Source organism: Neoarius graeffei, chromosome 21 (assembly GCF_027579695.1).
Source record: "Neoarius graeffei isolate fNeoGra1 chromosome 21, fNeoGra1.pri, whole genome shotgun sequence".
NCBI lineage: Eukaryota > Metazoa > Chordata > Actinopteri > Siluriformes > Ariidae > Neoarius > Neoarius graeffei.
The window spans coordinates 46,164,026-46,188,805 of NC_083589.1; the positions used below are offsets into that span (position 1 = coordinate 46,164,026).

The 24,780-nt window shown below is 45.7% G+C and overlaps 2 protein-coding genes across 9 annotated transcripts in view; one reads left to right on the forward strand and one right to left on the reverse strand.

Annotated features, from left to right (window-relative positions):
- The window catches only part of rap1b (RAP1B, member of RAS oncogene family), a 441,802-nt gene that overhangs the window by 141,909 nt on the left and 275,113 nt on the right, over positions 1 to 24,780 (reverse strand). The window lies entirely within an intron of this gene.
- Positions 5,505 to 24,780, forward strand: part of mdm1 (Mdm1 nuclear protein) — a 50,053-nt gene continuing 30,777 nt past the window's right edge. For 2 of the 6 annotated variants that reach the window (XM_060903244.1, XM_060903245.1), the window contains exons 1-7: positions 5,509 to 5,640; positions 6,190 to 6,289; positions 19,143 to 19,456; positions 20,202 to 20,336; positions 21,032 to 21,208; positions 22,135 to 22,277; positions 24,675 to 24,771. In XM_060903244.1, coding sequence (XP_060759227.1) covers positions 5,623 to 5,640; positions 6,190 to 6,289; positions 19,143 to 19,456; positions 20,202 to 20,336; positions 21,032 to 21,208; positions 22,135 to 22,277; positions 24,675 to 24,771 — 984 coding nt within the window. In that variant the 5' untranslated portion in view covers positions 5,509 to 5,622. Of the gene's footprint in view, positions 5,641 to 5,675; positions 5,784 to 5,987; positions 6,089 to 6,189; positions 6,290 to 19,142; positions 19,457 to 20,201; positions 20,337 to 21,031; positions 21,209 to 22,134; positions 22,278 to 24,674; positions 24,772 to 24,780 lie in introns of those variants that run through there. The other 4 variants (XR_009651014.1, XR_009651013.1, XM_060903246.1 and 1 more) reach the window with 4 other exon arrangements.

Here is a 24,780-nt window from a genome sequence, read left to right on the forward strand (position 1 = left end):
CCTCCCATATCCAAAGATAATAATAATAAGTTAAATTTATATAGCGCCTTTCAAAAAACCCAAGGATGCTTTACAATTATAGACAAGGAAAGAAAAAAAAAAAATAAAAAATAAAAAGTAAAAAGTCCACCAAGTAGGGGTCAGGATGTAATTCCCGTGGTGTAGCAGCCACAGTCCCACCAAAAGGTGCACGAAAACAAGTCCCACATCTCCAGCACCGCTGCCGTGTCGCCGTGAGCAACATCGCTCGAACACCACGCCGTGGATCCACAAAGTGAGCAGAGAAGCTCCACCACACAGAGCGCTGGTGTGTCCCAAACCGCCTGCACAGCCGCCACGACGCCACCGAGCAACATCGCTCGGAACATCACGCCAAGCGGTAAAGCGCAGAGCACTGGACAACCACGATGTAAATTGAGCAACAGGCTCATTGCAGTCCACAGCAGGGAGCGCAGGCATCACCCACAGCGAACCAAGGCCTGGAGGGAACCAACGCCCAAAACTGGGTCCGGAGCTACACCACAACCGGCGGACAAAACACTCAAAGAAACACCAAACTACACAAACACACAGGAAAGAAAAAAAATATATAGAAAAAGAAATAAAATAAGAGCTCCGGTGAGAAGCGGCAGCCAGAACGTGCATGACGTACTCTCAACCGGAAATGGAAACGAAAAAAAAAATATGTGTGGTAGGTGATAAAGATAGGTGGATTATGTCAACTAGCGACTCTAAATTGCTCATAAGTGTGAATATGAGTGTGAATGGCTGCCTGTCTTTCTGTATTAGTCCAGCAATCTATCCAGGGTGTAACCTGCCTCTTGCCCAACAATGTTATCTGGAACTGGCTCCAGCTCACCTGCAAACCGCAATGGATAAGCGGTATAGAAAATGAACGATAAGTAAGAAAAAAGTTCTTGTGCTTTTGTTTTAGGAGCTACAGCAAAATCTGACCATTATCCCTTATGTTTTGAGATTGCTAGAGTTATTTATCCTCTTAAACACCATTGTAACTGCACTACCAATTCCCTCCTGTCATCTAGACCACTACAGTTTGAAGAAGACACAATCCCTGAACAAAATACAGTACTGTATGCCTAACATGTGTAATGGCTGCTGTTTAAAGCCCGGCACACATGGGTGATTTTCCGTCGCTTGATTGTGCAACTTTTTGACGCAAGCGAAAAATTGCTTTGTGTGCGGATATTTGTGACGGCGATTTTTTGCAACAGATCGCAGGTATCAAACCTGCTTGATATTCTGCGACAAAAAATCGCCAGTTGCTGACTTGTTGCAGAGATATCACCACATGTGCATGTCTTTGCGATAACGAAGCGATCACCTCCAAAGGCTAAGCCAATCCCTGCTCGCGAAGTAGTCACATGATTTTCTTTACTCAAGATGGCGACTTCCACGGAAGCGGTATGGACAAAAAAAAAGTCATGTGATTTCCACGTGACTTGCATCCCCCTCCCCAAATCGCCCACTGGTCGCAGATAACACGCACATGCAGCTACCCCGAGAGAGAAAACTTGCATCCAAAAATCGCAATACGCTTGCGACGGTGTGCGACGGGCTTATCCCACACTGCACAAACATCAGTGAACACCCCAGTACACACACAGTAGTGTGTTTTCTAACTGCTCAGTGTTGCCCTTACTGTGATTATAAGAGCAAACCCGCGCCACTGTCCTGCTCACATGACTGTAGTTTTTCTCCTATAATAACAGCACTCTTCCCACATTTTTGACACCCATGAAAAAGGAGCCTAAGTCTTCCTTAATCTTTAATCCCAATGCAACCCCTACCTAGAGTTACGCTGTCCAAAGTTATCCAGGTTCCCCAGTTAATGCATGAGAATTAAAGAAGTGCACAAAATGGGGGCTTCTTTAATTCTGAAAGTGAGGTGAGAAAGGGAGTGCAGGCAGGGTGGAGCAGATGGAGAAGGATTTCGGGAGTCATTTGTGATAGGAAAGTCCCAGCAAAAGTGAAAGGTAAGATGTATAAGACAGTCGTGAGACCAGCTGTGATGTATGGATTGGAGACCGTACCCTTAACGAAGAGACAAGAGGCAAAGTTGAAGGTGGAGGAGTTGAGGATGTTAAGGTTTGTGATGGGAGTGACGAGGTTGGACAGGATAATGAGCACATCAGAGGGACAGCACATATGGAGAACTTGGGAATTAAGAAGAAGAAACCTTTATTTGTCACATGCACATTCAAGCACAATGAGATTCATCCTCTGCATTTAACCTATCTGAAGCAGTGAACACACGCGCACACACCCAGAGCAGTGGGCAGCCATACTACAGTGCCTGGGGAGCAGTTAGGGGTTAAGTACATTGCTCAAGGGAACTTCAGCCCAAGGCTGCCCCGTGTTAACCTACTGCATGTCTTTGAACTGTGGGGGAAACCCAGAGGAAACCCACGCAGACATGGGGAGAACATGCAAACTCCACACAGAAAGGCCCCCATCGGCTGCTGGGCTTGAACCCAGAACCTTCTTGCTGTGAAGCGACAGTGCTAATGCCTACACCACCATGCCGCTAAGAGAGATGAGACTGAGATGGTATGGGCACATCCTGAGAAGAGATGCAGAGCATGTTGGAAGGAGAATGTTGAGGATGGAGCTGCCAGGCAGGGCGGCACGGTGGTGTAGTGGTTAGCACTGTTGCCTCACAGCAAAAAGGTCCTGGGTTCGAGCCCAGCGGCCGATGAGGGCCTTTCTGTGTGGAGTTTGTATGTTCTCCCCGTGTCTGTGTGGGTTTCCTCCGGGTGTTCTGGTTTCCCCCACAGTCCAAAGACATGCAGGTTAGGTTAATTGGTGGCTCTAAATTGACCGTAGGTGAATTTGTCTGGTTGTTTGTCTCTATGTGTCAGCCCTGTGATGACCTGGCGACTTGTCCACGGTGTACCCCACCTTTCGCCCGTAGACGGCTGGGATAGGCTCCAGCTTGCCTGCGACCCTGTAGAACAGGATAAAGCGGCTAGAGATAATGAGATGAGATGAGACAACTGCAAAAAGAAATTCTCAAGAGTTAAAACATTTCAATATGATAAATATATTTTGTTTATACAGAGGTGCAGATCATACTGTATATGCAATTTAATTATACTTCTTACAGGCAGGGTACACCCTGGACAAGTCACCAGGTCATCACAGGGCTGACACATATGGCCCTTTTCCACTACCCTTTTTCAGCTCACTTCAGCTCGCTTCAGCCCGACACGGCTCGCGTTTCGACTACCTTAGAGCAGCATGACTCAACTCGCTTCAGCCCTGCTTAGCACCCAAAACTCGCACGGTTTTGGAGTAGGGCTGAAGCGAGCCAAACCGAGCCGAGTGGGGCTAGGGGCGTGAGCAGACACTCCCCTGTGCACTGATTGGTGAGGAGGAGTGTCCTCACATGCCCACACACGCCCCGCGAGCACGCTGGGATCTGTAAACACCGTAAACCTGGAAGAAGAAGAATTACGAATTACGAGAATTTCTGAAGCCTTATGCGCCTCGCCTCATCTATACGCTCTTGCCAGTATCTGTTGGCGTTGTCGGTGACAACAAGCCACAGCACCAAGACCAGCAACACTAACGACTCCATGTTTATTGTTTACTATCCGGGTTGTGAGACTACCGCTTAAAAGATCACTGATGTCACTGTTTGCACCGCCTAACGACATCACGTGATGTCCACCCACTTTTGCTAACTCCACCCAATGTGTCCACCCACTTCCAGCCAGCACGGTTGTAGTCGAAATGCAACTCCAACAGCCCCACTCAGCTCGACTCAGCCCAACTCAGCCACGCTGGTAGTGGAAAAGCGGCATTAGACATCCATTCACACTCAATTTAGAGTCACCAGTTAACCTAACCTGCATGTCTTTGGACCGTGGGGGAAACCGGAGCACCCGGAGGAAACCCACGCGGACACGGGGAGAACATTCAAATTCCGCACAGAAAGGCCCTCGCCGGCCATGGGGCTCGAACCTGGACCTTCTTGCTGTGAGGCGACAGCGCTAACCACTACACCACTGTGCCGCCCGGTGGAAAAAATGATGCCAAAAATGATCCCTTTCAGAAACAAACTCTACAACTTCTAAAGTGTTTAGTGAAATTTTGCGTGACAGAATTTGTTTGATGAGTGTACTTGAAGTGTGTGATAGTGTCTTAGTGCTATTTTGAACTTATGTTTGAAAGTTTTAAGTGAAAGTTTACAAGTGAAATTATACACATTCTTCTAAAGCATCACTCGTGTTATTTTCTGTGCGCCTCTGTATGCATACAATATTCAGGCATGAGATCTTTCAGAGCTGCACGGTGGTGTAGTGGTTAGCGCTGTCGCCTCACAGCAAGAAGGTCCTGGGTTCGAGCCCCGGGGCCGGCGAGGGCCTTTCTGTGCGGAGTTTGCATGTTCTCCCCGTGTCCGCGTGGGTTTCCTCCGGGTACTCCGGTTTCCCCCACAGTCCAAAGACATGCAGGTTAGGTTAACTGGTGACTCTAAATTGACCGTAGGTGTGAATGTGAGTGTGAATGGTTGTTTGTGTCTATGTGTCAGCCCTGTGATGACCTGGCGACTTGTCCAGGGTGTACCCCACCTTTCGCCTGTAGTCAGCTGGGATAGGCTCCAGCTTGCCTGCGACCCTGTAGAACAGGATAAAGCGGCTAGAGATAATGAGATGAGATGAGATCTTTCAGCTGAAAATATGATTTAAGACCTCCCTTTCATTGTTATTCTATTAAAATTCAAGACAAGAGTATTATTTCAGGGCGGCACGGTGGTGTAGTGGTTAGCGCTGTCGCCTCACAGCAAGAAGGTCCTGGGTTCGAGCCCCGGGGCTGGCGAGGGCCTTTCTGTGTGGAGTTTGCATGTTCTCCCCGTGTCCGCGTGGGTTTCCTCCGGGTGCTCCGGTTTCCCCCACAGTCCAAAGACATGCAGGTTAGGTTAACTGGTGACTCTAAATTGAGCGTAGGTGTGAATGTGAGTGTGAATGGTTGTCTGTGTCTATGTGTCAGCCCTGTGATGACCTGGAGACTTGTCCAGGGTGTACCCCGCCTTTCGCCCGTAGTCAGCTGGGATAGGCTCCAGCTTGCCTGCGACCCTGTAGAAGGATAAAGCGGCTTGAGATAATGAGATGAGATGAGTATTATTTCAGATTTTTCACTCTGAGCTCTTTCATGCCTGATACATGAATCCCATAACCTACAGTAACTGATCGAACAATATCAACAATTCAAAAACTCTTTAATTGTATGAATTTCAAATGGATTTGCAATTAATTGGGATCCACTGTTTTTATCATTTCAACCGCGCATCACACCCTCGTCCAATTGAAAAGGTCGTTCACGCACTTTTCTCGCCCATGAGAATTTTGAAAAGCTGGCAAATAGGCTATGGACTCCTAATCGGGAGCAGCCAAAAGAAGAAGAAGTGCAAAAGCCTGACAACAAAAGAGGCTTAGATGTGCCTTTAGTGCGCATGCGTGTATCAAAGGACGCTCTGACCGTCACCATGGAGAACAGCGTCTTAACTGTAATCTCTCACCGTCAGATTGATAGGTACCGTGCACAGGATTTATTATCACAGCTTTGGTTTAGCTTCAGAAAGAAGTCTTCTTCAGAGTTAAAATGACAGTCCATTTTAAGGTACGTCATTTCCTTGATTTAAACCCAGTGAGCGGCAGGAAGAGGGCAGAGAAGAGCTGAAACGGAACTAGCTTTGCAACTGATCCTGGGGATGGTTTCGGTTTTGTCTGATTCAAATAAACAGCAGGGAGAATAACAGAGGGGTAAAGTAATGCATATCGCTCTTTGTTTGAATAATTTCCTCATAAGACAGTTTAAAAATGGCATGCTTTTAAAAAAATAAACACAGGAGAGATTTCCTGCATGAACAAACATAGCTAGAGAATCCAGGGGGTTTGGGTTTAAAAACAACCCTGCATTGTAAGATAATAACAGAAGATTCTCGAAGCTAATGCTGAGTCACTGCACTGACAAAGAAGCTTCGAGAAAATCTGATCTGATCAGTAGTGAGTTAGCCAGAGAACCTGGATTAAAGCTCGTGAGTGGATCAGTAAAACCCGTGAATAAGGTTGAACACTGTTTAAGAGACATGCTGTAGTGCTGAAGTAAAGACAAGTCCAGTAATCTCGACATGTCCACTGATGAGGTTGTGTTTGTGCCTCCATTCAGGGCATCAGCGGGCATCAGGGTCAACACAGGGCGAGGCGCCTGAGAGGCGCGTCACCGCGGCGCGCAATGCGATTGGCTGGACTGCGCTCCGACCAGCTGGGTGAGACCACGCCTACACACCCACCCACCCACCAGATCTCATCTCATCTCATTATCTGTAGCCACTTTATCCTGTTCTACAGGGTCGCGGGCGAGCTGGAGCCTATCCCAGCTGACTACGGGCGAAAGGCGGGGTACACCCTGGACAAGTCGCCAGGTCATCACAGGGCTGACACATAGACACAGACAACCATTCACACTCACATTCACACCTACGCTCAATTTATGCCGCTTTTCCACTACCAACGCGGCTGAGTCGGGCTGAGTGGGGCTGTTGGAGTTGCATTTCGACTACAACCGCGCTGAACCGTGCTGGCTGGAAGTGGGTGGACACATTGGGTGGAGTTAGCAAAAGTGGGTGGACGTCACGTGATGTCGTTAGGCGGCGCAAACAGTGGCATCAGTGATCTTTTAAGCGGTAGTCTCACGACCCGGATAGTAAACAATAAACATGGAGTCGTTAGTGTTGCTGGTCTTGGTGCTGTGGCTTGTTGTCACCGACAACGCCAACTGATACTGGCAAGAGCGTATAGATGAGGCGAGGCGCATAAGGCTTCAGAAATTCTCGTAATTCGTAATTCTTCTTCTTCCGGGTTTACGGTGTTTACAGATCCCAGCGTGCTCGCGGGGCGTGTATGGGCATGTGAGGACACTCCTGCTCACCAATCAGTGCACAGGGGAGTGTCTGCTCACGCCCCTAGCCCCACTCGGCTCGGTTTGGCTCGCTTCAGCCCTACTCCAAAACCGTGCGAGTTTTGGGTGCTAAGCAGGGCTGAAGCGAGCTGAGTCGTGCTGCTCTAAGGTAGTCGAAACGCGAGCCGTGTCGGGCTGAAGTGAGCTGAAAAAGGGTAGTGGAAAAGGGCCATTAGAGTCACCAGTTAACCTAACCTGCATGTCTTTGGACTGTGGGGGAAACCGGAGCACCCGGAGGAAACCTACGTGGACATGGGGAGAACAGCGCTAACCACTACACCACCGTGCCGCCCCTCCACCAGACCTCTCCTTTCCAAACAATAACTAGAAGAAGAAACCTTTATTTGTCACTTGCACACTTCAAGCAGGGAGGCACGGTGGTGTAGTGGTTAGCACTGTTGCCTCACAGCAAGAAGGTCTGGGTTTGAACCCTGTGGCCGGTGAGGGCCTTTCTGTGTGGTGTTTGCATGTTCTTCCTGTGTCTGTGTGGGTGTGCTCTGGTTTCCCCCACAGTCCAAGGACGTGCAGGTTAGGTTAACTGGTGACTCTAAATTGACCATGAATGGTTGTTTGTCTCTATGTGTCAGCCCTGCGATGATCTGGCGACTTGTCCAGGGTGTACCCCGCCCAGATTTAACCCATCTGAAGCAGTGCACACGCCAGGGCTTTACGTTAACTTTTTTGCTCACCGGCCACTGTGGCTAGTGGTTTTCCCGAGTTACTAGCCATTCAGCCCTTTCACTAGCCGCAATTTTGTTGCCAGGAAATCGCAGTTTTTTCTTCACCATGATACGTTAAAGTTCGGACGACCTAGATTTAATTATGAATGGCAGCGTATAATGTATCTCTACAGTAGCACTCAAGTATTCAGTGCTGTTAAGGTAGCTCCCTATATGAAAACATGCAACCAATTCAGACAAAAATATAAACAGAGTGTTTATATTCAAGCCCCTTGCAATATGAAATATCGTATAATATGAAAATAACATTCAGTACAACTGAACTGATTCTAATATTAAAAGTCCAATTCAAAACATTTATCACTGAAAAACATTTGATGTTTTGATATGCAAGTATTATGTGTATTATCAAGTATTATTATGCATATTATGTATTATCTATTAATAGTGTGTGAACATGTGTAGAGAGAGACATTAAATGTCCTTATTACATTCAGGGGAATTAGCTCAAGTGGCAGCGTGCTTGCTTAGCATGTAAGAGGTAGTGGGATTGATGCCCACATTCTCCAAAACAGCAACTGCCCCCTTGCTTGCATTTTCTTAATTTTCTTAATCAAAGGGATCAATAAAGTTTTATCTAATCTAATCTAATCATCAGATGAGTTTGAATGATCCATGAAAAATGGTCTTCGTGACCTGAGGCTTCCAGCAGGCCATAAGCTGATAGCTGGGGCGAGATCAACTTCTTTACAATCACGTGAACGTTTCTAAACAGCAGCTCCATCCTCTCCAGCTCAGCCGACTTCATGACAGCCAGGGACTTGAAAGCAATGCTGTCCTGGAGTGAACCAGCCGTCTTTGCTGGTTTTGATGTTATAGTACCGATGTGTGCATTTGACTTTTCGTGGTCCTTTTATAGTTTCGAGTTTAAAAATTACTGGTGCCTGTCTTTGCCAGACTTTCTACAGTCTTTGCAGTACATGGTATTTTCGGTTTTGCTATGAACTAGCCAATCTCACCTAAACTTCCATTTGTCATTGAACTGTCTTAGCTTCCTATTAGTGTCTTGTTCATCTCCATGGCCGTAGTCAGCTCTGAGGCCCCCGCGGTCCGGACCTCGGTCATTTTTAAGAGCTGAAAATACATTTGTATGCTAAATATTCAACTGGATAAAAATATAAAGAACATTAAAACGTCTCCGTAAAAAGTGCATTGTTAATTATGTTAAACGCTGATTCTGTCTTCTGTGTCTGTTTCGTGCGCGCGGCTCTGAGACCAAGAACACAAAAACGAATGAGCGCGTGACTCGGGGGAGGAACGCAGTGCAGGAGACACGGGGTTTCCATGGTAACCATCAGTGCACTTTCATGAAGCTGTTAAATTTACATTTTCGAAGCAGCGCAGTTGTAGCCTACCTTGTTTGAGATTTTAAAAATAAATCATTCGATAAGCCAAAGCTATAGAGTGGAAAGTTTAAACTTATGTTTGCCTTGGATAACTTTGCCTAAAACATGGTGGTGTATACTGATTTTTTTCCCAGAAAATTTTTTTTTTGTGTAGGTGTAACGGATGCTAGATTGTTAATGTATCTTAGTTCCATAGGCTACATGGTTAAGGTATCTTTTGTCCTCATTGCATGGGCCAGATCAAACCATTAAACAAGCTTAAATTATTCTTACTCTTGCCACATACATGATTTTTTTTTCAAAACTGATGATATTCAGTTCAAACACCATTAAAATTAATTTCAGGAATAGATCTCTTGTGTGGCGTGTAATTCACCCCTCTCATTTAAATATGTCGAAAATTTTTTGGCGCGCGCTTTGCGCATCATGGACCTCGGTGATTTTAAAATGCTGCTCCGGCCCTGTTCATCTCTGCCCCGTTTTTCCTGAGCAGCAGGGTTTGAAACTCCAGCTATATGCCGCGACATCGTGCGCTTGTCAGTCGTCAGCAACTTTGTGAACAGTGAAACATGGTGGTGGCAGTGTCCTTATGTGGGGCTGCATAAGTGCTGCTGGTGTCGGGGAGCTACATTTCATTGATGGCATCATGAATTCACAGATGTATTGCTCTATACTGAAAGAGAAGATGCTACCATCACTCCGTGTCTATGTCTGTGTCTATGTGTCAGCCCTGTGATGACCTGGGGACTTGTCCAGGGTGTACCCCGCCTTTCGCCCGTAGTCAGCTGGGATAGGCTCCAGCTTGCCTATCCCTGTAGAAGGATAAAGCGACTACAGATAATGAGATGAGATGAGATATAAAGGTTAAGGGCCTTACAATAGCAATAGCAGGTGGTAGCAAGATTAGGGCTGCCAACTTCCTCAACCCCAAATCAGGGACACTTTCCTCCAGGTGTGTGCGCATGCGCGCATCCCTAGCAGCTGACCAACAGTAATGGAACTCGCAAAGTTTCATTAACCATACTATAAATCTACTAATTTCACAGTGTAAAAGGACAAACTACTACTGTACTTGCTTGGATGTATGGTTCACAGTAATAGTCAAGACAATTATTCCCAGTTTTCTTACATTTTATGTTCTTTTCTTGAAATAGCACTAGACTATAACCATATGCCACTGACACTGAAAAGCCTAAATCAACCATTGTCAAACTAACTTATCCCAGTTCTCAACAATACATGGGGGGGGGGGGGGGGCACATTTTGCAGCAAAAACTCAGACATTTATATTATAACTCTCTCCGAGAAGCCGACACAGAGAAGTGGCTGTATATTTTCACAACAAGGGTTTCAATATCCACTGACAGCTGATCGCTGGCATGTTTGCATGTATTATGTGCGATGTGGGCTGGGCAATTAGCTTTTAAAATGCCATCGTTTGCGCTGCTGAGTAATTTGTAAACAGAGTGATGTTTTCCATAATTGACATTCACATTATCGGCTGCATATGCAGTGATGTTTCTAATATCCAGGTCATAATTTTCCAGGCAGGTCATTAGAGCTTGGTGTATGCCATTTGCCGTTTCATCGCTGTCTTCATAAAAGTCAAGCAACTTCGATTGTACGCCATCGGACACAGAGAAATACCTCACGCATACTGGAAACATTTTTTTATTTCCCTTATTCGAGGCATCGGTGGCAAGTGAAAAATAGACAGGCTCATCTTCGGCTGGAGAAAGGTTAGACAGAACTTTCTCCACTGTGCTTGGTCCTAAAACATTCATGGTGATCATCTCAGCTTTGGTTCTGCCCAAGTGCATCTTCTTAGCAACACATGAATCTTGAAATAAAGTCCCATTTAACTTAACAGTGCAGTCAGTGCTGTTATAGCTAAGACCGTGGTTGATAGTATGGCATACGTACATAAGCTACCTCACTTGCGGCAATTTTGTCGATTTCTGCCGTAGATGTGGCGAAGAATGTACCAATGTTGCTTGCTCCTTTCGCTAGCACAGCCTTTTTGTGAATGTCTGAGGCTTCATGGCAAGTTAAATCATTCTCGCCACCATGGCTAATGGATAGTTCTCGGCGGCATACTGTACAAAACGCTTTCTTTGCGTCGTCGGCGACTGCTTTAACCCATGGCCTTTTGGCTTCCCACTCTTTTTTTTATAGCTACAAAGTCTTTTTTTCTTTGCAGGTTCACTGCTCATTTTGACGCATGATACCACTCACCAGTGGCCAGTCCACACACACACACACACTGGTCCGTCACTACTAACAACCGTGAGTTTGCATGAGTTTTGGTGCGACGAGGCTGTGATTGGAATACGGGACTGGAGCTGTCCCTGAAGGGACAAATCAAAATTGCCCATAAATCGTGATGTCCCGGACAATACGGGACTGTTGGCAACCCTAAGCAAGATTCAAACTTACAACCTTCTTCCAATCTATCCAGAGCCCTAACTGTTGAGCCACCACTGCCTGGTAAAAAGCCCCACAACCTCAAATGGCAAATTCATTCTGTGATAATAAATAAAAACAATATTTACCCAAGTTTTAATAGTCATGAAATATATAACATTACATTACAGGCATTTAGCAGACGCTGTTATCCAGACCGACATACAATGAGCACACACACACCCCAGGCACCTGGGGAGCAGTTGTTGGTTAGGTGCCTTGCTCAAGGGCACTTAAGCCATGGATTTTCCTGCCGGTCCAAGGAATTGAACCAGCGACCCTTTTGGCTCATGGCTGCTTCTCTAACCTTTAGGGTTAAATCAGGATTTGCAAACAAGTTTTCACTGTGCATTTCTCAGACAACAGCCTGATGGCAAAAGAACAATGAACAATAGCGCTCAAACTGCTCAAACAAATCTATTCATACTGAACTTTAAAATCCTTGGATAAAAGCTAATTATAATGTATGTGAATGCATAATGTCCTGATTAATGTTAATTCAGTATTTAATCGCACAGTATGCAGATGTTCTGCTCAGGTGACACAGCGTGTGCAACAAGCCATCAGTGCGTCATGGAAATTTAAACAGACGGTTCAGTGAATAAGTGCATCTTATCTGGCAAATACCTTTGATCCTTCTGTTCTCGTTCCTTTCATTGCATCCTCAGATGGTGGAGCAAAGATGTGAAGAAAGGAAATGAGGAAATGCAATGAAAGAAATTAAAAGCACCCCAGGGGCCTGGTTTATACAAGTCACGTGCTCAAAATTTAGGCCTTATAAAGTGTGTACACAATTTTCCATACACAAAGGGAGAGTTGTTAAAAAAAAAGTGAATTTTTAAAAATAAATGTGGAAATGTGCATATACCGTCACTGATACTCTTGAGTGCGCATATGCATACTGTTACTAATGACTTACTAATGACTCCACTTAAAATTTGTTTTTTATTGAATTAATCACAGTTCTGATTTAAATAAATCAATAAGCCATGGGAGGGCATGTGTTATACTGAATTTATTCTGGGTAAGGGTATTTTTAGGCATGCTTTTATAAAATGCTGATAAAGACATTATTACATTAATGGCATTTAGCAGGCACTGTTATCCAGAGCGACACACAACATACCCAGAGCAGCCTGGGGAGCAGTTGGAGGTTCAGTGCCTTGCTCAAGGGCACTTCAGCCATTCCTGCTGGTCCAGGGAATCAAACCAGCAACCTTTTGGTCGCAGAGCTACTTCTCTAACCATTAGGCCACGGATTACGATAAAATCCAGTGTTGAATAAATATTTGCTATAAAATTTTTATCACCATGTAGTGTAGTCTGTAAAGTAAACTAGCTCTGGTTGCGAAGCAACATAACCGCCAAAGTTCAATCAGTGACTTTACTGTAACGATTTTATTATTTTAAATCCTGTCACTGTCAAGGGTCTGGTTCTGAGGTGGACACAAATGCTGGAGACAGACTTCAAAGTTCCATTTGCAGTATTTATTTACAGTGCAGAAAAATAAGTGAGTGGTGAGTTGATGCCGGAGGCAGGGATCAAACATCGGTCACATTGTCGAAAGCATGATGCCTAACCAGTGCACCAGCTAGGGGAACGGAGCAGGCGGTAGACCAGGAGGGAAGAAGAGGAATCGGGATTGGAGAAGCAGTTTGACTCACAAACAGCAGACAGACGGCACAGCTGATGCGGTGGGAATTATGGAAGGGAAAACACAGGGAAATGAATACACAGAAAACGCATGAGGAAAAAACAAAGCGCGAGTGTGGAAGCTAAGGACCAAGTAGCATGATACCACAGGGATTGGGAACAACGAAGTGGCGAAGAGCTGATGTGAAGCTGGGGTTTATTTGTGCAGAAGAGAATGAGTGTCAGCTGGCTGCAATCAGGAAGTGCTTCCGCCTACCGTTGCTGTAGGGACCTGCACAGAGACAACAGACAAAGGGAAGGGAAACAAAAGGGAAAGAGGCAAAGGAAGGGTCTGTCTGGTAGTGATTGGAACAGTTACAGTAATAGAGAATTCAATTGTTGTGACGCGGATACAGGGACACAGGTGCGCTTATATCCAAAATTTTACAACACCTTTGAACATGGCCTAGCCAATCAGATTTTATGACCCTAAATCAGAAAAAGTTGGGACGGTATGTTGAAATTGAAATTAAAACTGAAAATAATGATTTGTAAATAATATTTGAGCTGTAATGCACTCAAAACAATACGATAGCACATTATTTGATGTTTTATCTCATGAATGTTATTGTTTATTGTTTAGGGACTGAAGATACCAAGTGATGAAGTGTTTCAGGTATTATTTTGTCCCATTCTTCCTGCAAACAGGTCTTAATGTGTGCAACAGTACGGGGTCATCGTTATGTTTTTCATTTCAAAATTCACCACACATTCTCTATTGGGGACAGAGTGGACAGGCACCCTCTTCTTCCACAGCCATGCCTTTGTAATGTGTGCAGGATGTGGTTTTGCTTTGTCTTGGTGAAATATCCCTGGAAATGACGTCGTCTTGAAGGCAGCATATGTTGCTCCAAAATCTCAGTGTACTTTTCTGCATTAATGCTGCCATCACCCAAGTGTAAGTTACCTTTGCCAAGGGCACTGACACAACCCCATACCATGACAGACCCCAGGTTTTGGACTTGTTTCTAGTAACAGTCTGGATGGTCTTTTTGTCTTTGGTGCACACAGCGTCCATTTCTTCTCATCTCATCTTCTTCCACTTATCCTAGGCTGGGTCACGGAGGCAGCAGTCTGAGCATGGAAGCCCAAACTTCCCTTTCCCCAGACATCTCAGCCAGCTCCTCGGGAAGAACACCGAGGCGTTCCCAGGCCAGCCTGAGAGACATAGTCCCTCCAGCGTGTCCTGGGTCTTCCCCGGGGTCTCCTCCTGGGGGGACATGCCTGGAACACCTCCCCAGGGAGGCGTCCAGGAGGCATCTGAAAGAGATGCCCGAGCCACCTCAGCTGGTTCCTCTCGATGTGGAGGAGCAGTGGCTCTACTCCGAGCTCCTCCCGAGTGACTGTGCTTCTCACCCTATCTCTAAGGGAGTGCCCAGCCACCCTGCGAAGGAAACTCATTTCGGCCGCTTGTATCCGCAATCTTGTTCTTTCGGTCATTACCCAAAGCTCATGACCATAGGTGAGAGTCAGAATGTAGATCGACCGGTAAATTGAGAGCTTTGCCTTTTGGCTCAGCTCTTTCTTCACCACGACGGACCGGTAAAGCGACCGCATCACTGCGGAGGCCTGCGATCTCACGCCTGTCGATCTCACGCTCCATCCTTCCCTCACTCGTGAACAAGATCCCGAGATACTTAAACTTCTCCACTTGAGGCAGGACTTCTCCACCAACCTGGAGAGGGCAAGCCACCCTTTTCCGGTCGAGAACCATGGCCTTTGACTTGAAGGTGCTGATTCTCATCCCAGCCGCTTCACACTCGACTGCAAACCGCCCCAGTGCATGCTGAAGGTCCTGGTTTGAAGAAGCCAACAGGACAACATCATCTGCGAAAAGCAGAGATGAAATCCTGTGGTTCCCAAACAGGATTCCTTCTGGCCCCTGGCTGCGCCTAGAAATTCTGTCCATAAAGATTATGAACAGAACCAGTGACAAAGGGCAGCCCTGCCGGAGTCCAACATGCACTGGGAACAGGTCTGACTTACTGCCGGCAATGCGAACCAGACTCCTGCTCCGTTCGTACAGGGACCGGACAGCCCTTAGCAAAGAGCCCTGAACCCCATACTCCCGAAGCACCCCCCATAGAATACCACGAGGGACACAGTCGAATGCCTTCTCCAAATCCACAAAGCACATATGGACTGGTTGGGCAAACTCCCATGAACCCTCGAGCACCCTATGAAGGGTATAGAGCTGGTCCATGGTTCCGCAACCAGGATGAAAACCGCATTATTTCTCCTGGATCCGAGGTTTGACTATTGGCTGAATTCTCCTCTCCAGTATCCTGGAGTAAACCTTCCCTGGGAGGCTGAGAAGTGTGATTCCCCTATAATTGGAGCACACTCTCCAGTCCCCTTTCTTAAAAAAAGGTACCACCACCCCAGTCTGCCACTCCAGAGGCACTGTCCCCGACCGCCACGCGATGTTGCAGAGGCGTGTCAGCCAAGACAGCCCCACAACATCTAGAGACTTGAGATACTTGGGGCGGATCTCATCCACCCCTGGTGTCTTGCCACCGAGGAGCTTGCTAACCACCTCAGTGACTTCGACTTGGGTAATGGACGAGTCCACCTCTGAGTCATCAGCCTCCACTTCCTCAATGGAAGACGTGACAGTGGGATTGAGGAGATCCTCGAAGTATTCCTTCCACCGCCCGACAATGTCCCCAGTCGAGGTCAACAGCTCCCCACCTGCACTGTAAACAGTGTTGGCAGAGTACTGCTTCCTCCTCCTGAGGCGCCGGACGGTTTGCCAGAATTTCTTCGAGGCCAACCGATAGTCCTCCTCCATGGCCTCACCGAACTCCTCCCAGTTCCGAGTTTTTGCCTTCGCAACTGCCCGAGCTGCGGCATGCCTGGCCTGCCGATACCCATCAGCTGCCTCAGGAGTCCCGGAGACCAACATGGCCCGATAGGACTCCTTCTTCAGCTTGATGACATCTCTTACTTCCGGTGTCCACCACCAGGTTCGGGGATTGCTGCCATGACAGGCACACTGGAGACCTTGCGGTCACAGCTCCGAACAGCAGCGTCGACAATGGAGGCAGAGAACATGGTCCACTCAGACTCAATGTCCCCCGCCTCCCTCGGAAGCTGGGAGAAGCTCTCCCAGAGGTGGGAGTTAAAGACCTCCCCGACAGAGTGCTCGGCCAGACGTTCCCAGCAGACCCTCACCATACATTTGGGCCTGCCAGGTCTGTCCGGTTTCCTCCTCCGCCAGCGGATCCAACTCACCATCAGGTGGTGATCAGTTGACAGCTCAGCCCCTCTCTTCACCCGAGTGTCCAAGACATAGGGCCGGAGATCCGATGAAACGACAACAAAGTCGATCATTGACCTCCGACCTAAGGTGTCCTGGTGCCACGTGCACTTATGGACACCCCTATGCTCGAAAATGGTGTTTGTTATGGACAAACCATGACTAGCACAGAAGTCCAATAACAAAACACCACTTGGGTTCAGATCGGGGGGGCCATTCCTCCCAATCACGCCCTTCCAGGTGTCACTGTCGTCGCCCATGTGAGCGTTGAAGTCCCCCAGTAGAACAATGGAGTCCCCAGTCTGAGCACCTCTCAGTACCTCTCCCAGGGACTCCAAGAAGGAGTCTATACTGCTATTCGGCCCGTAGGCACAAACAACAGCAAGAGCCCTCTCCCCGATCCTAAGGCGCAGAGAGGCGACCCTCTCATTCACTGGGGTAAACTCCAACACATGGCGGCTGAGCTGGGGAGCTATAAGCAAGCCCACACCAGCCCGCCACCGTTCACCATGGGCAACTCCAGAGAAGTGGAGGGTCCAGCCCCTCTCGAGGAGCTGGGTTCCGGAGCCCAAGCTGTGCGTGGAGGTGAGCCCGACTATCTCTAGCCGGTACCTCTCAACCTCCCGCACAAGCTCAGGCTCTTTCCCCCCCAGCGAAGTGACATTCCATGTCCCAACAGCTAGCCGCTATGTTCGGGGATCAGGTCGTCGAGGCCCCTGCCTTCGACTGCTGCCCAATCCACATTGCACCAACCCCCTACGGCTACCTCTGTGGGTGGTGAACCCACAGGAGGTCGGGCCCACATCACCGCTTCGGGCTGAGCCCGGCCGGGCCCCGTGGGCAAAGGCCCGGCCACCAAGCGCTCGCATACGAGCCCCAACCCCGGGCCTGGCTCCAGGGTGGGGCCCCGGCTGCGCCATACCGGGCGATATCACGGTCCTTGATAGATTGTTATCCATAAGGGGTTTTGGTGAACTGCTCTTAGTCTGGCCTGTCACCTAGGACCTGTCTGCCTTGGGAGACCCTAACGGGCGTAATGCCCCCGACAACATAGCTCCTAGGATCATTCAAGCACACAAACCCCTCCACCACAATAAGGTTCTAGGAGAGGTATCCATTTCTTTTTTTTCTTTTTTTTTGACAGCATCCCTCAAAAAAAAAAAACCTGGAATACTGATTCGTCTGACAACAGTGCACGCTTCTACTGTTTGATGGTCCATCCCAGATGTCTCCAAGCCCACAGAAGTCGACAGTGCTTCTGGACACAGTTAACACAAGGCTTCTTTTTTGCACAGTAGAGGTTTAGCTGGTATTTATGCTTATAACTTTGTATTATAGTGCTTGACAAAAGTTTGCCAAAGTAATCCTGAGCCCAGGTCGTTATATCAGCTATAGATGAATAACAGTTCTTGATACAGTGCCGTCTGAGGGATTGGAGATCACGGGTGTTCAGCTTAGGCTTGTGCCCTTGCCCTTTATGCGTCATAATTTCTCCAGATTCCTTGAATCGAGGAACATTGTTTATAAACATTTTAATAGTTTTCTTATGCATTTGTTGTCAAACTGATGATCCTCGGCTCATCTTTGCTCCCCAAAGACTAGGCCTTTCCTGGATACTGATTTTGTACCAAATCATGATTATAGTCACCTGTTGACATCACCTGTTTCAAAGCATATCATTATTTAAATTTTTACATCATTACTAGCCCTAAGCCAGCACAGTCGTGTAGTGGTTAGCACTGTCACGTCACAGCAAGAAGGTCCTGCGTTTGAGCCCAGTATGGAGTTTGCCTGTTCTTCCCATGTCTGTGTGGGTTTCCTCTAGGTGGTCTGGTTTCCTCCCAAAGACATGTGGAATAGGTTGATTGGCTACTCTAAATTGCCCATAGGTGTGCATGTGTACCCACCAGCAGATGAGGGTTTGGGTCCCTCTGGTGCACTATAATCACCAAAGAGAATTCAGGGAAGCTAGTTGATAGCTTCCTGGATCATCAACCCTGAACTATGAGGACGGCAACAGATAGAGAGACTAGCTCTAAATTGCCCCTGTCCTAACGTTTTTTTGGAATGTGTTGCAGGCCTGAAATGCAGGAATGGATGTACTGTATATTGACAAATGAAATGAAGTTGACCAGACAAAACACGAAATATCTTGGGTTCATACTGTCTGCAATTAAATACAAATCAAAGTAAATTTAGAAATTGCTGCTTTCTTTTTTTATTTGCATTTTCCATACTGTCCCAACTTTTTCTGATTTAGTTTGTAGAAAAGCGGCTATCCATTTTACATCAAGAGATAAGCATTACGCTCAGAAAGGCCACCCAGGCATAAGCCAGTGATTATGTCTAAAGCCTTTTTCAATAAAGCACGAGTGTGCTTCCGAGTATAAAACTTGGTGTATTGATGTATTGTGGGACTTGCTAATGACAGATTAATGAGAGAGCATGCATTTTAGGACATTTTTTTTTATAATGACTGGCCACTGAGCCGGTTTAGATCCTGAAGGATTGTCCCCTTAGAAACGTGTTATGAAATAGAGCAAGAATTGGTGCGATCTTCACAGATAAATTTCTACCAAAGTACAAATCCTCAGTGTACAAATATTATTTATATTTATATATTTCTGATATTAATTATTTTGTTTTCTCTTTGCCTCAAGGAATTTGCAGAGAACCCCAGTTTCAGTCCAAGAAGAGAGCCCCCTTGAACCCACCTCAAGTATCCACTTCTCTCCAGTGGGGAGATCCAAGTGTTTTAACCAGGAGACAGATTACAACACAACCTGCTTCCCCTCCAGCTGTGGTCTCTGTACCACAAACAGGCAGTGTCGAGAATGTAGAAACCCCTCTAGCCCCGAGAGCATCCAAACCAACAAGAGCCTTAAAAACCTCTCTGGTCCAGGAAGAATGTTCATCTGGTCATATATCCAGGGTTTCTGCTGAACAGGACACACAAAAACAGCCAACAGCTGGGGTGAGCATTATTCACATCTGTAGTGTAGCAGAAACAGGGAAATAATTATCAGTTGCTTGAAACAATGTTTTATTGATACTACATGTACAAATTGGACCTGAGATTATGTAAATTGTTGGATGCTGAGTATTACTATGCATTTAAGTAGTAATTCTCTCATAATCTTGATATATTTATCAGACTGTCCTTACCATACCACTGTCATGTCAGTCATCTCATCTCATTATTTCTAGCCGCTTTATCCTGTTCTACAGGGTCGCAGGCAAGCTGGAGCCTATCCCAGCTGACTACGGGCGAGAGGCGGGGTACACCCTGGACAGGTCGCCAAGTCATCACAGGGCTGACACAGACAACCATTCACACTCACACCTACGGTCAATTTAGAGTCACCAGTTAACCTAACCTGCATGTCTTTGGACTGTGGGGGAAACCGGCGCACCCAGAGGGGACCCACGCGGAGAACATGCAAAACTCCGCACAGAAAGGTCCTCGCGGGCCACAGGGCTCGAACCCGGACCTTCTTGTTGTGAGGCGACAGCACTAACCACTACACCACCCTCATGTCAGTCATATCAGTTTAAATGCAATAATGACCTTAGTACATTCATTCATTTTTAGTAACTGCTTTATATTGGTCAGGGTTGTGCTAGAGCCACAGGACCTGGAGCTGAGGTGGATATGCTACTTGCTGCACCAGATTACTAGTGTATGTTCATTTAGAGATGTTTTCTATGCTGTTCCACAGGTAAACCATGTACTGAGGAGGAAGGCAGGCCTGAAGTCAGAGTGCCAGAGGAATGGTCGCCGGAGCTCCGAGTATCAGAGGCAGTTTCAGTGGAAAACTCCAGCAGCTGAATCACCTCTTCTCACTGCCCAAGAGGTACTTGATCAAACTTACACAGCACATAACAGTCCTTCTTAACAGTACTGTAGTTGCAATTCAGTTCTTGATCACCATATCACTGTAAAATTAAGCTTTTTAAAATGCCTTGTTGGTGGCACAGTGGTGTAGTGGTTAGCGCTGTCGCCTCACAGCAAGAAGGTCTGGGTTCGAGCCCCGTGGCCGGCGAGGGCCTTTCTGTGTGAAGTTTGCATGTTCTCCCCGTATCCGTGTGGGTTTCCCCCAAAGACATGCAGGTTAGGTTAACTGGTGACTCTAAATTGACCGTAGGTGTGAATGTGAGTGTGAATGGTTGTCTGTGTCTATGTGTCAGCCCTGTGATGACCTGGCGACTTGTCCAGGGTGTACCCCGCCTTTCGCCCGTAGTCAGCTGGGATAGGTTCCAGCTTGCCTGCGACCCTGTAGAACAGGATCAAGCAGCTAGAGATAATGAGATGAGATGGGAAAATGCCTTGTTAAAACTTCTGTTTGAGAAGATAATACAACTTATCACCACTAGATGGTAGTAGATAGCTAATTTATACCATATAACTAGACCAATGCTGGAAAACTATAATGAACAAAGTGACTCTTTCTCTTCGGAAATGTTAATGGCTCTGAGCACACTCCCGGGCTGAAAAGAAAAGTGTCTGTTTAATTTCAGTGGTATTCTTTATTTTGGCTGTCTGTTCTAGATGTTGTTCTCCAGCAACAGGTCTATCCCACCTTTTAAGTCTAATCCAGCTGTAATGGAGAGTGAGTACAAGAGGAGCTTTAAAGGATCCCCTCCACCCAGAGGCCCACGCTTACGAAGAGACATCGAACTAAATGAGGTTCCACTTCGCAAAATGGAGAATAACTCCTCAGAGAAGGTACTGGTGTTTTAGTACGGTGAACTAACCTTGTGTCCGAAATCACTCACTTGTTCACTACTCCCTATATACCGGTAGGTAATTACTATATAGAGGACTATATAGTGAGCTCATTGATAAAATGAAAAAACACTTTCAGAGACTAGTACGTCCAGGGGCGTCACTAGGAATTAAGCTTTACTGGGGCACTGCCCCCCGCAACACACACACAAAATGTTTTTTCAAAAAAGTTTGAAACACACTCTGTCCTACAACTTACAGTAGATAAATGATCTGCCAAAGAAACTAGTTTGTTACGAAAATCTTTCAACATTTTCTTACTGGGGCACAGCTGATTTTTACTGGGGCACGTGCCCCAGTAAAAAAGGCCTAGTGACGCCCCTGAGTACATCGTGCTGGGATTTACGTCATTACTGTTGCACAATTAAAATGTGTCAGATCAGTCGGCTGGTGGGTTTTCAGAATAATCAACACATGCATGTACTTTTGTCATAAATACATGTTATACTGAGCGTATTTCCCACATTAATAAATACAAAGTCCCTGCATCTTTCAGTTTTTTTTAAATCAAGGCTGAATACTTTCTTCTTTGCCACTGCCTTTTATTAAATCAAATTTGAGACTTTTAATTTGATTTCTTTCAGTGTAACCGCAATGCATGATGGGATATATTGCTTTGGTTAGTGACCATCGGTTGTACACTACTTTTCATGATGCATTGTGGGATACTTTGCACTATATAGGCTGTAAATAATCCTCACTAAGGTTTCGGACAGCACTACAAAATGGCGTCCTCACTATATAGTGCCCTATATAGTGAGTAGGGAGCGATTTCGGACACAAGGTAAGAGTTCATTTCAGGTAATAGAGGTAATAAAGTTCTTCCTTCTTCTTCTGTTGTACCTTTCACATGACACTAATGGCAGAGTAAGAAGAAGAAAAAATGGCATCAGCAGCTCAGCAGGAAGTCAAGCCCCAAAGAGAAAACTACTCATTCAGAGCCACAGCCAATAGAGCTGAAACTGGAGACACCACAACCCCAAAAAGCTGTTTCGCCCAAAGTGGTGAGGTGTGTCTCTGGTTTTGCTTTTCATTACATAAAACAAATAAAAGTTCAAGTCATGCAGTGATCACCTGACTACTGAATGACATTTGCTTGTCCCCTACATCACATCATGTACAGTATATGTTCAAGTGGTGCTTGAACGTTTGTGAACGCTTTAGATTTTTCTATATTTCTGCATAAATATGACCTAAAACATCATCAGATTCTCACACAAGTCCTAAAAGTAGATAAAGAGAGCCAAATTAAACAAATGAGGCAAAATATTATACTTGGTCATTTATTTATTGAGGAAAATGATCCAATATTACATATCTGTGAGTGGCAAAAGTATGTGAACCTCTAGGATTAGCAGTTAATTTGAAGGTGAAATTAGAGTCAGGTGTTTTCAATCAATGGGATGTCAATCAGGTGTGAGTGGGCACCCTGTTTTATTTAAAGAACAGGGATCTATCAAAGTCTGATCTTCACAACACATGTTTGTGGAAGTGTATCATGGCACGAACAAAGGAGATTTCTGAGGACCTCAGAAAAGCGTTGTTGATGCTCATCAGGCTGGAAAAGGTAACAAAACCATCTCTAAAGAGTTTGGACTCCTCCAATCCACAGTCAGACAGATTGTGTACAAATGGAGGAAATTCAAGACCATTGTTACCCTCCCCAGGAGTGGTTGACCAACAAAGATCACTCCAAGAGCAAGGCGTGTAATACCTAGGTCACAAAGGACCCCAGGGTAACATCTAAGCAACTGAAGGCCTCTCTCACGTTGGCTAATGTCAATGCTCATGAGTCCACCATCAGGAGAATACTGAACAACAATGGTGTGCATGGCAGGGTTGCAAGGAGAAAGCCACTGCTCTCCAAAAAGAACATAACATTACTGTCCATCTGCAGTTTGCTAAGATCACGTAGATGAGCCAGAAGGCTGTTAGAAAGATGTTTTGTGGATGGATGAAACTAAAATAGAATTTTTAATTTAAATGAGAAGCGTTATGCTTGGAGAAAGGAAAACACTACATTCCAGCATAAGAACCTTATCCCATCTGTGAAACATGGTGGTGGTAGTATTGTGGTTTGGGCCTGTTTTGCTGCATCTGGGCCGGACAGCTTGCCATCACTGATGGAACAATGAATTCTGAATTATTCCACTGAATTCTAAAGGAAAATGTCAGGACATCTGTCAGTGAGCTGAATCTCAAAAGAAAGTGGGTCATGCAGCAAGACAACAAGCCTAAGCATGCAAGTCATTCTACGAAAGAATAGTTAAAGAAGTATAAAGTTAGTGTTTTGGAATGGCCAAGTCAAAGTCCTGAACTTAATACAAAATAAATATTGTGGAAGGACCTAAAGCAAGCAGTTCATGTGAGGAACCCCACCAACATCCCAGAGTTGAAGCTGTTCTATATGGAAGAATGGGCTAAAATTCCTCCAAGCTGATGTGCAGGTCTGATCAACAGTTACAGAAAACGTTTAGTTGCAGTTATTGCTGCACAACAAGGATGTCACACCAGATACTGAAAGCAAAGGTTCACATACTTTTGCCACTCAAAGATATTTAAAATTGGATCATTTTCCTCAATAAATAAATGAACCAAGTATCATATTTTTGTCTTGTATGTTGAATTGGGTTCTTTTTATCTACTTTTAAGATGTGTGTGAAAATCTGATGATTTTTTTTTTAAATTCCTATTTGTGCAGAAATATAGAACATTCTAAAGTGTTCACAAACTTTCAAGCACCACTGTATAATGGTAGAGGTGATAAAAGTTCAGTATAGTAATCAAATATACCATGCACTGAGAGGCTCCGGTTGAAATTATGGATTCTCTGAGGTGACTGGCATAGTACTATAGTAAATAGTAAATAATATTACTATATAATATACTATAGTAAATAATTCCCCGAAGAGAATCCGTAATTCCCGGTGCCTCTCACTGCATGGTATATTTGATTATATCCCTCATCAACAAATTCCAAACTAAAAGTGTTAACTTTTAACTTTAGCCTATGAGATTGAATCTCAGCATAAACTCATTGGAGGCAGCCATGTTTGCTGTTTACGTCGGAGTGACCTTCGACCTGCACATGTGCAATGTACCATGCTATCGCCTACTGTGGTCATGATGCATAGATCTACACACAGAAATGCTCGCGGAGCCACAGCTGTGACTTGAGTTGGCCATATAGCTTGAAATTGGGATGTCAGTGCATGGTATATCCAGGATATACTCGCACCATATCCATTTTTAAAAATTATTTTTGACATCATGAGATACGGTATATTGCTTAATCAATGGTGGAACTATTTTATGTCATGTGAGCCATCCTTGGTCAATCCCTGCACAGGATTTTTTGACAAGGGATATAATACACAAACCAGTTTTATCTTTTTACCTATTGCAGGAAGGTGAAGACTGAATATAGCTCAAACTTCCGCTCTCCTCTTCAGTACTGCTACAGAGGTGATGCCTGGATCAGGTCCAGGACTGTAGGAGAAGAGGTAACCCAA